At 51.8% G+C, this 13,925-nt stretch overlaps 1 protein-coding gene across 1 annotated transcript in view; it reads right to left on the bottom strand.

The window, feature by feature from the left end:
* Positions 1-263: 263 nt before the first annotated feature.
* Positions 264-13,925, bottom strand: part of MAPK1 (mitogen-activated protein kinase 1) — an 86,860-nt gene continuing 73,198 nt past the window's right edge. The window contains exons 7-9 of the mRNA XM_082353932.1: positions 8,170-8,279; positions 6,224-6,349; positions 264-1,786 (exon numbers count right to left, since the gene is read on the bottom strand). Coding sequence (XP_082210058.1) covers positions 6,233-6,349; positions 8,170-8,279 — 227 coding nt within the window. The 3' untranslated portion in view covers positions 264-1,786; positions 6,224-6,232. The remainder of the gene's footprint in view (positions 1,787-6,223; positions 6,350-8,169; positions 8,280-13,925) is intronic.

Below are 13,925 nucleotides of genomic sequence, written 5' to 3' on the forward strand. Positions count from 1 at the left end.
CTTCATCAGAGCCTGACAGAACACTGCAGACCTATGATCTGAAGAAACGAACATGTCAGAATTGATTCTCTGCTGTGTGGAAGGAAAAAAGAACCCTCCAGAAATCCTTTCTAAATCACCTGACGTAAAGCAAAGTCTTCGGGCAGTGCCCGGTGGGAAGGGGAGGCCTGCAAGCCTTTCTGTTCTAAAGCACAGACTGAGCCTGACGGTCCATTTGGACCCGCTAATCCAGAGGAAATCAACACCGAATCTTAACATGAATATGAAGATAGAAGATGTACATTTATTTTCATGAATTACAAGTGCATTGCTGTTCATATTAGCAGGCAGTCTTTATATAACCCATTCTCCATTGCTGTCAAAAATCAAACAAGAAAAAAAGGACAGCTGAGAAATGAAAAGCTAAAAATAGAATTATTTTTCCTAAGTGATCTGCTGGATAGCATTTTCCGTGGAACACAACTCAGAGGTAACAATAGATTTTTTGTTTCAATCATAGGCATGTGGCACTTGGACAGTCATCTCCGCACAGAAAGCTGTAACAGTCATGCGAGGGTACAGTAATTACTGAACAAGGCAGATTTCTCACCACAGAGAGCAGTGGGGGAGTCAAGAGGAGGCACCGCACCGGGACAGAACACCGAGTCCACACCACAGGGTGCGGCGGCGGGAACAAACACTAGAGGGCTCAGGAGGGCAGGGGCTAGGGCTCCACGCACGCAGAACCTAGTGCTAGCTGCTCCTGACGGCCTGAGCTCGGTGACATCAGAGACGTGAGCGAGCACTTGACGACAGAACAGTGCTCCAGTCATGAGCTCACGGAGGCTTTATTACAAACTGTTATATCGTAGGTTGAAAATGAACTTGAGATGCTGACATGCTGTAGGAGGAAAAGGAAGTGTACACTTTCTCATTGAAAGATGCAGTGTTCCTCTCCGCTAGACCCTCAGGCGTCGAGCATGGCCACAGCGCCTGTGGCACCTGTGCCCACTGGGCGTGGAGCTCAGCCCCACGCCACCTGGGCAGCCTGCATGACCTCGCGCACCTCTCACCAAATCCCGAGAGAAGCTGCCACTTTACATCCTTTTGCATAAGTCTTACAAACACCCAGAATTGCATATAACACATTTTGGCAAGTGTTGTGCCCCTGTAAATGGTACAGGTGGAACTGCCCGATGCAGGACTTCTTCCTTTTATTTAGAAAAAGGACTGAATTTTCTAAAAGCTGGGCAAGCAGTACATATACCTCACATCTGCTAGGGATTAACATGACACGAGGAGAGGTGCTGACGAGCACCCACAGGGTCCAGGGGCGGGAGCACGAGCTGCAGGGGCCCCGGCAGGGTGGGAGAGGAGTGCAAAGAGGGGCCGTCACTGCCTTAAAGTGCCCGAGGAGCCGCCGCCCTCCCGAAAGGTGAGACGCAGTGACCGACGGTGAGGGCGGAGTCAGCAGGGCATCGGGAGGGAGAACTAGGGAGGGTGGAACCACAGCATCTTTCAAACCAGAAAGCGATTAGTGACTAAAGCAAGGTGAGCAGTAGGTGCCCTGAAGTACGTACTGCCACAGGTCACCGGAGGGCGACACACACAGGGGTGCCAGGAACAGTTCTCTGGACTGAAGGAATTCTTTGAAAGCATAAAAGCCACAACTACCAGAAACTGCCCCTCCGAACGGCTCAAAGGAGTCAGGTGGACACGCCGAGACAGGCTGGAGACGGGCCCGGGGTCAGGAGCTGGGAGGAAGAACAGCGATGCCTGCGCGTGGCCCGTCCTCGGAGCCCGTGTCCTGTTGGGAAACAGACAGACCGACTGTGAGCTAAGGGTGAACCACGTGGGAAAGGCAGCAGCAGCAGTGCTAGGAAAATGGAAGAGTGAAAAAGCAAAGGAAAAACACTCCTGCAGAAAAGGTCATTTCCATCAGAACCACATGGCATGAGTCACACCCGAGGCTCCTCAAGGGTGGGCTTGCCTCCACCCACCCTCCCCGGTCCCGGGCACCTCCTCTCAGACGTTTCACAGAGGATGTTTCCAGAACACTCAGGGGGGAGACACGCACGCTCACTCACAGCCAGGCCAGCGTCAGTATTCCCCAGATGCCATTTATTAACCAATGGTCCAAACCAGAGTCTGAGAATCTTTGTAAACACATGTGTGAAGTGGAAAACGCTTCTGCCTCCTCTTCTTAGCACGTCTCTCTCTCTGGATGAGCAGGGAGGTCAGAATCAACCACACAGGAGGCAGAAAGTGTGTTGTTTTTAATGCTCAAGTTTTCTGTGACTAAGCACAACAAGCACAACCAAGTGCTGGTAGGAAGCGTGAAGCTGGTGGGCCTGGACCCGGGAAGGGCAGGAGGGGACCCAATGGCTGCTGTCCCGCCAGGCCCCCCAGCCCTGCAGACGCCCGAGGATCCCTCAAGAGGCCCCCGAGGTCCCCCATCACTCTCCTAACATCTCTATTTTACTTGAGGAAATTATATTCTGGGTTAAATCCATTCCACCCGTTTACAGACTAGCAGTTCTCAGCTGTGAGCACAGACGGCTGGGGGTGGGGCGCGGGTGGACACGGGAATTCCCTCCACCCCAAGGACCATCCTGGGGAGGAGAGCTGCACATTCTCTGTCTCACAACGAAGCCATGTGGAGACAGCGGGAGGGTAATTGAGTGTGTCAGGATGCGACCAAAGCAGACCTTCCTTCCCCTGGAGACGTGGTCTGTTAAACGCCCACCGGCAGGTGTCACCTGGCTCATAGGCACTGCCAGGTGGATAGTCTTTGTCTGCTGCTCGGGGAGACGGGCTCGGGGACAAGACGTGACCCTCCTCCTAGAGGCGTGCCACCATGAACTGAAGCCACACCTAGCAGCTGGCAGAAAACTAAAACTGCCCTAAATGCTTTTATCTTTAATGAAACCAAAGGGAAACAAGAGGTTAATGCCCCTAGTAATCAGTCCTCCCCCACCCCCCGAGAAAGTCCACTGACGGGCAGAGGAGGAAGAAAGGCAGGCACCACCTCCTCTTCCCCAGCTTCTCGGGGAAGCAGGTAAGGAGACGGTCTGTAAGGATGAGGCTGACCCGAGGCTGGAGGAATCGGAGACTTGTCACAACGTATTAACCACTTACACCTTTCTACCTTTCCAGTAGAAACATTTCTAAAATAGAGCCCCTTAAACAAAATATAATGAACATACTTTGACCCTTTACAATCACTCAGAGCCGCCACTAAGAACATCAGCGAGCAGGGGACACCTAGGGTCTCCTCTGAAGCGGTCCCTGCTGTCCCCTCCAGCGAAGCCCCCACAGCTGTGCGAGCACGTTTCCCAGGCGGCCCCGTGTGTCACAGCACCGTCACCTCCAGGCTCTCCTCTGCGCAGTTCTGCCCTCACTGCAGGGTGGGAACTCACACCCACGGTCCCTCCATCTCCCTGGGGAGCAAATCTAGGTGAAAAAAGATTTCTGAGTCTAAAGGACCTGGACTCTCTGCCTAGTTTTGCCACCGATGTATAATCTTGAGCAAAATGCTTAAACACACTCCTTTAGTTTCGTCAGTCATAGACCTGGGCTGTGTGCTGACTTCAGAGAACGCTGCTGTGATCATCAAAAGGCAATGTCTGTGAAAGAACCTGGCCCAGAGCTTAACAACGCCCCCGCCCCACCCTCCTCTGCACTCACTTTTCTATTCTAGATGACTAAATTATAAGTCAGTCTAGATGTTGGAAATTTCCTTTGAAATGCACAGAAAAAAACAAGATGGACTGATGGGTAGATGGAGGAATGGATGGACAGATACGTGAGAAGGCAAAGAAAGTATAATGAAGCGTTAATCATAGGATTGGGGTGGTGGGAATATGGGTGTCTACTGTAAAACCCTCAACTTCTCAGAATAGGTGAAAATTGTCATTTAAAAAACGTTTGGGAAAAAAATCAGGCTACAAGCACATTCTGTGCCTTCTGTGTGCCTGGAGGAAGTGAACTAAACACAGAGCAACCCCCCTGCCACCGCCTCCACTGGTGACAGGCCCCAACCCTGGATACTCAGAGCTGGGGTGGGCCCCGGGTGGGCTCGGTCCCCGTGTGCTAATGGCCTCCAGTAGGCATCCAGTCAGCAGCCTTGTCCTGCGGCCCAGGACCCTGGTCACTGTCACGCTCCCCTATGCCTGCTGCCTGACCAGCCACCCCACAAGTCCCTGCTGAGGTCCCACCACCCAGACTGCCCAGTGTCAGCTGCCCTGACACTTCAGGACCTAAGACCACCTGTGAGGAGAGGCGGGCCCCTCCCCACCAGCGGGGCGCCCCCTCCTGGCGCTCTGCATCTTTGGGGCCGAACCCTCCCCTGGTGCAGCACCACGATGCTGGGCCTGACTCCCCGGGTCCTGCCATCAGGCTGCTAGAAAGCAAAGCCTGGGTCTTACCCATCCGTTCCCTCCTACCTGGCACTAAGAAGTACATGACGGGGATTAAATGAACAATGACAAACTGATAGCTCCATCACCCCCAGATGTTCTACACCAAAGATGTGCATGATGGTCTGTGTCTTTCTCCCCTCTCAGGCCACGTGCTCCTCGGGGGTCACGTTCAGTCCTGTCTGTTCTGCTCACTGGGGTGAGCACACAGCATGTATGCTCTGAAACCAGAAGGCAGGGAAATCAGGGGCCACGAACACACAGGAAAGCAACCCATGGAAGGGACCGTGCAGAAAGTTGCTCAGCTCAACCTTCCAGGCCAGGGATCAGTGGCCTAATCTGTAAAGAGCCAAACAAAAGCTTATTCACCCAAGGCAGCCAGGCCGACCTGGCACGGACACGGGGACGGGAGAGCAGGTCCCTGGCAGAGACAATCCCCCCACCGTGAATGCAGGCAGAGAGGCCAGGAAGGGGTGAAAACGGCTGGGTCCCAGGGGCCGGTTTCCTTCTGTCAGTGAATGACCGCGCAGTGCCTTGTGTGCAACAAATTCTTCAAGAAATTGTCCCGATGTGAAGTGTGGACGGATGAACGCTTCCAACCCCACTGGACTGGCCTCCCTGTCCCCTGCGGCATCTCCCCTTCCTGCTCAGACACTTCCTGAAGGTTGGCTGCTGGGGGCACATGTGCTCGGGCTTGGAGTCTGCCCTCCAGTGTGTCCCAGCAAGGGCCTGCCAGTCCCCCTCCCTTGCTTGGTTAGGTAATCGGGGTCTTTCGGGCTCTGCTCCCCTCACTCCCCTGCAGTCACTGCTTCTCCCGACCACACCCCAGTCTGAGCCCCGGGTCTGGAAGCTCCTCTCCCACCCTCTCCTCTGCCCCAGTCCAGCCCTGGTGGCTCTGTGAGTAGGTGAGCTGATCGCATCTGCTTGTGGTCCCCCTTCTGCCCTTCCCTGTCCCCTGCTCTGAGCTCTGGGGCTGGGACCCTGCCTTAGCACCGCTGCCTGTCCCTGGCAGCTGCTTCTGGTGGGACTGCCAGTGGCAGGCACTGAGAGGAAAAGCCTTCCTTCTTCTGCCTCTAGTGACACATGGCTCTTCAGGAGGGGTGGTCCTGGGTTTCAGAGGTACTGGAGGGTGGCGGTGACTCAGGTCCCTGAGGTCCCTGGGTCAGTGGCAGTCGGGCTCCTCAGCAATGGTGATGCTCTAACAGCTGCAGTTCCGGCAGGGGCCCGGCACCCTCCCGGCCTGCTGACCACATCGCTTCCCCTCAGCTCCTGCATACCCCCGTCTGCAGGAAGCCCCACCACCCCCCTCTTGCTCTCCAGCCCTTCCACAGCCTCCTGACTGATCACACACCCTCTGTGTGAAATACCTCAAGCAGCTTCTGATCTCGAGCCTGGATGCTGCCCAACACAGGCAACCTCAGACCAACCCTCAGCCTGACCCCAGTATGTGAAAATAAATAAAAAGGCCCAGGCGGAAGAGAATGGACTTAAGATCCAGCTGAGAACCCCCAATGCCCACCGCTGCAGAACTCCCCCACTTCGTAACCCTGCCCGGAGCCCCCTCGATCACCTGTCTGCAGACCCCGCTGCCCGGCCATTCAGCTGTCCCGGGCTGGTCTGTCCAAAACATTTCCCCAGAAGGTGCCTCAACCCTTGGTCATAATTCTTTATCTCACTGCTCATTTCTATAGAGTTCTAACACAACAAGCCCCACTCTCTCTCCCGTTCCGTACATTCTCTAAAATTGAGATTTGTGTTTCCTCTTTTTAAACACTTTTTACCTGTCTCCTCTGCTAGGATTTACTATATGGTAAAGCTCCAGGTACCTGAGAAATTTAAGATCTGTATCCTGGCTGGAATCTAGCGGTCTCTTCAAAAATGAGTTCTTTGAGCTTTTCCTTGGGCAAGTCATCCAATTCCATGTCAAACTTGAACGGTGCTTCGGCGATGGGCTTGAAAAGAAAACAGAACGTTTAGACAAAAGTGGTTGTGGTTGAGGCAGTCATTCACTGCTCCACAGAAAGACCACGGCTCAGGCTCTGGAACTGAGACGGCAGGACTGGCACCTGTGATGAGCAGCCCTGTGCTGCGCCCCAGTCCCGGAAGTGCACCTCCCGAGAGCCCTGAACCAGTGAGAGGGAGCGTCCCCACATGATTCTCCAATGTCTTCAGGCACTGCATGCACATGGCAGCCACAGGAATCTGCTGTGATGGGAGGGCTGCTGCTGGTGGTGGTATGTGTACACAATCAAGACCTTCAATACTTGAATAAATGCATTTGATTACATACGTTACGGTTATCTTTATATGAAGAAATATTATGGAGCCATTAAAAAATGAAGCCGCAAGCAAGGTGAAAATCATGGCAAAATGCCCATATTTGTGTTAAACAGAATGAATTCTACTTTATTTTTAAAATTTAGATATAGAAATATAAGACTGAGAAGGAAACACTCCAAAATTTTAATAATGATAACTGCATAACAAGACTACGAAGTGATCTTTCTTGTCTTTTTCTGCAAGTTTTCGCTTTTTTTTTTAGTATACTCTCTCTGTAAATAACCAGAAAGCTAATACTGTCTATTCATATCAAAAAACCTCCATGCATACTCAATGATAAAAGATGTAATTAGTCAGTTAATATTTTGATTTGTAAGTACCCGCCCCCAAATGAATGCAATGTTACAGAACCTGATGACGATACAGCTGTTACCAGGCACCCCAGACCTTATCCGTGTCACCCTCACACCAGGTATTAAGGGGAAGGAAACGTGCACCCCAAACTCTGCGCTAGGCCCTGGCCTCTTGAAAGGGGGAAAAGAGAAAAACAAGCAGCTCCCCTCCCTGAAGGAGGGCTCGACGTACGGGACCCTACACATGCCACCCTTCTAATCTGCCTGGCCCCCTTGGGGTGTGGGGTACCACCCCAGCCTGAAAGTAGGACGTGGGGCTTAGGAAACCGCCAGCTCACAGGGCAGTAAGAGCCCCAGGTCCCATGTTCTCAGCTGCTGCCTTGTTATGTACCACGGAGGTCGCGTCAACTGTTTCCGGGAAAGGCTGTGGAAGGGGAAGCTGACTGATAAATGCTTCCTGTTTGATTTCCTCTTTTTCATGTAACTGCTTTTCACTTTTGTAGTTAGTTCTTCCTTTCCTCTTCCATTTCCCCTTTAACACACTCCTCTTGGTTCTCCCTTTTTTAAAAACAGGAGTGTGAAGCCTTACTGTCTATGCATTTGAGCCTCAACTAGAAAGATCCACATTTCTGGTTCCTACTGCACTTTCCTTCATTATCCTCCAGAGAACAAAGTTAAAAGTGAGCCCCCAGAGGAACCAAAGAGCCAAGGAATGGGGACTTTTGGACAGAAGATGCCCGACACACAGCACCTTCACCTGGATGCCCAGTGTGCACTGGAGACTCGCACACGCACCTCTGTGACCAGCATTCCTCATCATGACAGGCTCTCGTGTCTCTAGGGAGGCACATAGGGAGGCAGACACGAAGCCACCAAGCTCTGGTGGGACTGTCCTGGCTGACCTGTCCCCTCCTCCCCTCCACCCTCAGGGCGGGCCCTGCGGTTCCATGTCTCTTCCTGCCACAGACCGTGACCACAGTCCTGGGATCCCTTCCCTGCCTGTGCTCCCCTCCCCCTCCACTTCCCCAGCCCCACCCTATGCAGGGGACCTAGAGGAAGGGGTTTCAGGCTGTGGGGACAGCACTAGTCTCAGGCACATGACGGCAGGGCCACTCAGCCGGGCGGGTGCAGGCTCTCACCTCGTCACTTGGGTCGTAGTACTGCTCCAGGTACGGGTGGGCCAGAGCCTGTTCCACCTCAATCCTCTTATGAGGGTTGAACGTCAACATCTTGTCCAGTAAATCCAGAGCTACAAAGAGAAAGGTTTTGCAGAGGTGAGAAGCCAAAGAAACAGTCAATGAAATACTCTCTCGTCTTCCTGTTTAAGTCCACTGACCCACAAGACAACCGAGCTAAAGGAGCCCCCGCCACCCAGGGGTGCCTGTTCCATCTCTGAGCTTGAGTCTGAGCACCTGCTAGTAGAGACCCAGACTCACGAAGGTGATGTGCTCAGCAAAGGCTCCACATAGTGCCCAGGATTCAAGCCCAAGTCTGCTCCCAAACCTTGTCCTAAATCATGGCTCTGCTCGCAGGGTCAAAAGCAGAGGTTTTATGTATGTACTGCTCTTAAGTCAACTCCAAAGTCACTTCTGCAATGGTCACTGCCTCCCATGTGGTTTCAGCCTCCTCCTTCCAGGTCCCAGCTGAGAGGCATGTGTAAAGCACAGGCCCCCTGGCCTGCTCTGCAGCCTGGCGTCTTTCTCCAAGGCCCCAAACTACAAGTATTCTCTCGACCTGGCCGGCAGTTCAGCCCTGACCACCTCTTTCATGTCGACAATGCAGCAAGGCAGCAAGTGCAGGGCCAACAGGAACAAGCCGGAGGCGGTGGCCACTGAGCAGCCTGCCCTGGGCCCTCTGCAGAGTGTCTAGGCACCACCTCAGGCCGCGAGGACAGCCAAGGGGCACGGCTGACAGCGGCTGGGACCAGGGTTAAGGGTCATGTGACAAAATGCTTCCTGTATTTAGTGTCAGAAGTAGGTTTCAATGAGGGAGAATACATGCTAGAAAAGACATCACTGTTCTGGTAAAGAGGTAACAAAGAGGGCTTCTTTTAAAACTGTCTCCTTTTATTTAACAATGCTCAGACCAGTGGTGCTCACGGCCCTGAGACACCCCTGAGAAATCCAAGGGCTCCAAGAAATAAATCTAAAAACTACTAGGTAATTATTAAGAACACACATTTTTAGAAAATGTATTGACACTAACAAAAACAAAAGCACTGGCATCTACTTAATGAAGCCTTGTTACTCATGGTAATAGTTTCTTATTAGGTTATCAACCTCGTCCATCTGCAAATGAGCACCCGACTCTAAGCTCTAGGATAAAGAACGGTGATGGAAAATCACTGTAGTCACTAGGAAATGTGCTCCCCGATGGAGAGCAGCCGGCGGCTGGCCAGGAAGTCGCCAGGAGAGAGCAGGTGGGTGGGGTGCCCCACTGCCCGAGGTCGGGGCCCCCACGTGCACATCCCTGCACACCACCCCTACTCACCTTCAATCAGGAGATCATCGATGTAGTACACTGTGTGTTGGACATGATGAGAAATTCCACACAACAAAGGACTTTTTTCATGTCCATAAAGTGAAGTGTGAAAACCAGTACTTTTTTTTAAAGCCCACATAATGAATTTCTACAAATAGTACATTTTCAAACTGGATGACGGGCGAACACACCTGCTGGGCCTCAGAGCCCTACCATACCTAACACAGGTACTAAAACCGACCTCATTTCCCGCACCCGCACCCCTCCCCTAGAGCTCACAGACATTTCCCCAAGGACTGCCTTGAGCTCAGATAACCTCCATCCATGTCAGGAGAAGCCGAGGGCCCAGCCACAGTCAAGAGTCTAACAGCATTATTTTTAAATTCCAAGTCTTGTTGATATTAAGGAGGGATGCACTCCAAGGCAACTGGCTGCTCTGCAGCTGACGCACGCCTAAAACAGACCTTTCAGTTCCTTCAAGTTCAATCCTAGCCAACAATTTCAAAAGAAAAGAGTTTTTTTTTTTTTTTGCTACTTGAAAACTGACTGGCTCTCCAGCCTCCTTTGACTGCAGCGTTATTTCTGCACTGCTCGCAGCTACAGGAGGGGAGCGGGGGGAGATGGGAAGCAGCTGGCAGGTGCTGCTCCCACAGTCAGAGAGCCCGGCCTCCCTCCTCCCACATGCTCAGCATCCCGCTGGCACCACTCTGACGTATGAATCACGCTGGCTGTGCATATGCTTCCTTGGATGCAGATTTTATTTCCCCTAAAAGACTGTAGCCCCTTCAAGGCCAGGATGACATCCGACCACGATCCTGACTCTCCCTGGTGGTGGCCATGAGCCCACACCTCCCCTCTAACTCCGGGGGGTGTGCAGCAACATGACCCCACCCTTCCAGCTCATCAATCACTTCTCCTTCCAGGTCCTGGGGCGGGTCACCCGGCTGGCAGCACTGCTTTGGGGCCATCTCACCTACCCAGCAACACTCTGATCCCAGATCAAGGTTGCCATCTGTCACTTCCATCCTCAGCTCGAATTTCTGAGCAGGGCCAGAGAAAAAGGTCACCTGTGTAGACTGTGCCACTGCAACAGTGTTTCTCAAACTTTCTGATCTCAGAGCCCTACTCTTGAAAACTACTGAGGATCAATTATTAAAAAGCGGCTAATTCAACTCACGATTCCAACAACTGCACAGCACTACTGCACTCAGTACGTGGCAGATGTGTTCTGCGTGCACTTATCCCACGCTGTCACATGGAGCACTAAAAAGACTGGCACAAAGGACAGCACACAACAAAGCAAGTTCTCTGTGCTGCTTCACCAAGGGCACCTCACACGTAGCTGCCCTGGTTTTAGCTGGGAGGCTGGCACTGCCGCCTCGCCCTGCACTGAGCACAGATGGCAGCACAAGGGACAGGGTGCAGGATGCCTCAGTGTCGTCATGAAAGAAGTTTTCACCTCACCAACCCCCTGGAAGGATCTTGGGGACCTTAGAGGTCTAAGGAGCACACTACCAAGAACTGCTGAGCCACAAAAACTCAAGATCTTTAATCTTATCATGGTCCCCAAGAGCTCGGGGAAAGCCCTGGTCAGCCCTTCTCTACTCACATGGGTGGATCATGCCCTTCCTGCCCACTGGCCCTCATTCCTCTCAGCACATCCTTCTGAGAAAATCAAGATCCCCAGGGGTGACCTTCCTGGACATTCCTCCACCAGATCCACATGCATCCTTCTGTGGAAAGAGGGGACCCTCTCCCCACCCAAAGTCGATCCTCCCTGCTGTGTGGCTCCCCCTGCTGCCCTCACCTGGCCCAGTCCTTTCAGTCTCCGTATTCCCACTCCTCTTATGTGGTCACCCATGACCTGAACTGGAGGCCTCTGTGCCACGTGGAGGTGCTGGACTCGGCCACATTCTCACAAGCCGTTATCTGTGTCCATCTCCTCTACAGGTTGCAAGAGTCCCCATCCCTCCCGCACTGCCCAGGGAAGATTCTTGTCCAGCTCTTTATACATCTCACTCTTCACCTCCCCAGCCTCTTCCAGGATTTCAAATGCCATCTGTTAAAAAAACCCCTAAATCTATTGTCAGCTAAGGACTCTCACTCTCTGTATACAGAAACTCTCTGTAGGTAATGAAATAGGATACAGCTTATTATCCCATTGAGAACTTATATGTATGTATACGCATTTACAGGAGCAGTAATAAAGTCTGGAGGCTTTTCAAATACCAGGTTATCTGAGAAATGGACACAGACTTCTCACAAGAACAGCATTTTTAAAAATTTCAAAAAATAGGGGAATTCCCTGGCAGTCCAGTGGTTAATACTCCGCACTTCCACTGCAGGAGGTACCAGTTCGACCCCTGGTTGGGGAACTAAAATCCCGCATGCCGCATGGCATGGCCAAAAAAAACTCCCAAAAAACAAAAAACGAAAAACAAAAGTGGGACCAAGAGAACAGAATTCCTCATCTTTCTTCACGCGCCGACAGCCGTCTGCTGGCTTTGCGCACCGGTGTCCCCTGCTCTCTAACCACACGGAGCTGCACTTGCCATGCGGGAGCTCTCAGGCTTGCCCGTGGGAGCGGTGACACCAGCTCGGCCACATTCACCAGGTTCTCTTGGCCACAATGACTGTCAAGGGTGTGGACACAGAGGAAGTGAGCGTCAGCCCCACACTTGAGCTAAAACTATCAGGAAACAGGTCAGTGTGAGCCTGGAGATGCTGGTGGCCATCGTGTCACCACGAGAAAAGAGGCTGGTTAACAAGAAAGATGGAACAGGGGAAGGCAACGCTGAATGACAAAGTCCAGATTCTGGGCAAAGCGGCTACGCCCGGAATCCAAGCCCTGCTGGGCCCGTCGGTTCCAAGAGCCAGTGAAGTCCTTCTTCGGGCTGAGGCCAGTCCCAGTGGGTTCTCATGAAGTGGACGGAGAAGGCCTCAAAGAGCCGACCCTCCAGTCTGTGATGACTCACCCCACGCCCACAGCCCCATCACTCAGTGGGAACCACTGCTCATCTCTGGACACGTTTTGTAGAATTTCCCTGTGCATCTTCTTTCACACAGTTGAGATGATATTATACATAACAAAGGCTGTGTTATTTTCTCAGTCAACACTGCTCATTAGTATTTTCCCATGCTACAAAAACTTTGTAAAAATCACTTTTAGGGACTTGATATAATATTCCTTTGAGTAGATGTATCAGTTGACTCTGATCCATGAACAATGAACAGTTAGCGCTGAGGTTGTTTCTAACAATTTTTTAAAAAATTTATTTATTTATTCTCGGCTGCGTTGGGTCTTCATTGCTGCGTGTGGGCTTCTCACTGTGGTGGCTTCTCTTGTTGCGGAGCACAGGCTCTAGGCGTGCGGGCTTCAGTAGTTGTGGCACGCAGGCTCAGTAGTTGTGGCTCGCAGGCTCTAGAGCACAGGCTCAGTAGTTTTGACGCACAGGCTTAGCTGCTCCATGGCGTGTGGCATCTTCCTGGAGCAGGGCTCGAATTCGCGTCTCCTGCATCGGCAGGCAGATTCTTAACCACTGTGCCACCAGGGAAGCCGTTTCTAACAATTTAACACGGCCCAGACTAAACTCTCAACTGCTAACTCCCGACTGGCTCCTCCCACAGTGACCCTCGGCTCAGTACCTCTCCATGGAAGTTGTGTGTTCCTGTCCTTTGCTCATGTATTTATCCACTGATGTCTTAGATTTCTCTCTGCTCTTTAAACACTAATAACATTAACGAGAAGTCTAACATTAAGAACTACTGTTCTTAACCCTCCCTAATGTTCTTAGCTCTCAACCTTCCCAGTTATCCTATGAGATGGGTAAAACTTGCCCCAATTTTGAGATGAGGAAAATGTGAAAAAGTGAGGTCACAAGTCTGCACTCAGGAGGCCAATCACAGAGCACAGGACCTAACCACCATGTATGTGGCCATCAACAAAACAGGACAGGGATTCTTTAAATTTTATTCAATCTAGAGCAAATTACACCTATTTGTCCACACCTGGTCTAATCTAGTTTAAATTTTAAACTTTTAAATCTACTACCTTTCATTTATGTTTGTCTTCTTGGTTTTGTTTTTTTTTTTTTAATTTGTTTATTTATTTTTGGCTGTGTTGGGTCTTTGTTGCCACGCACTGGCTTTCTCTAGTTGTGGCGAGTGGGGGCTACTCTTCATTGCGGTGTGCAGGCTTCTCCTTGCGGTGGCTTCTCTTGTTGCGGAACACGGGCTCTAGGTGCATGGGCTTCAGTAGTTGCGGCATGCAGGTTCTAGAGCGCAGCCTCGGTAGTTGTAGCACACAGGCTTAGTTGCTCCGTGGCATGTGGGATCTTCCCGGACCAGGGATCGAACCCGCGTCCCCTGCACTGGCAGGCAGATTCTTATCCACTGCGCCATCCTGGTTTGTTTT

This window comes from Balaenoptera borealis (assembly GCF_965194805.1).
Source record: "Balaenoptera borealis genome assembly, chromosome: 14".
In the NCBI taxonomy this organism is placed as follows: domain Eukaryota; kingdom Metazoa; phylum Chordata; class Mammalia; order Artiodactyla; family Balaenopteridae; genus Balaenoptera; species Balaenoptera borealis.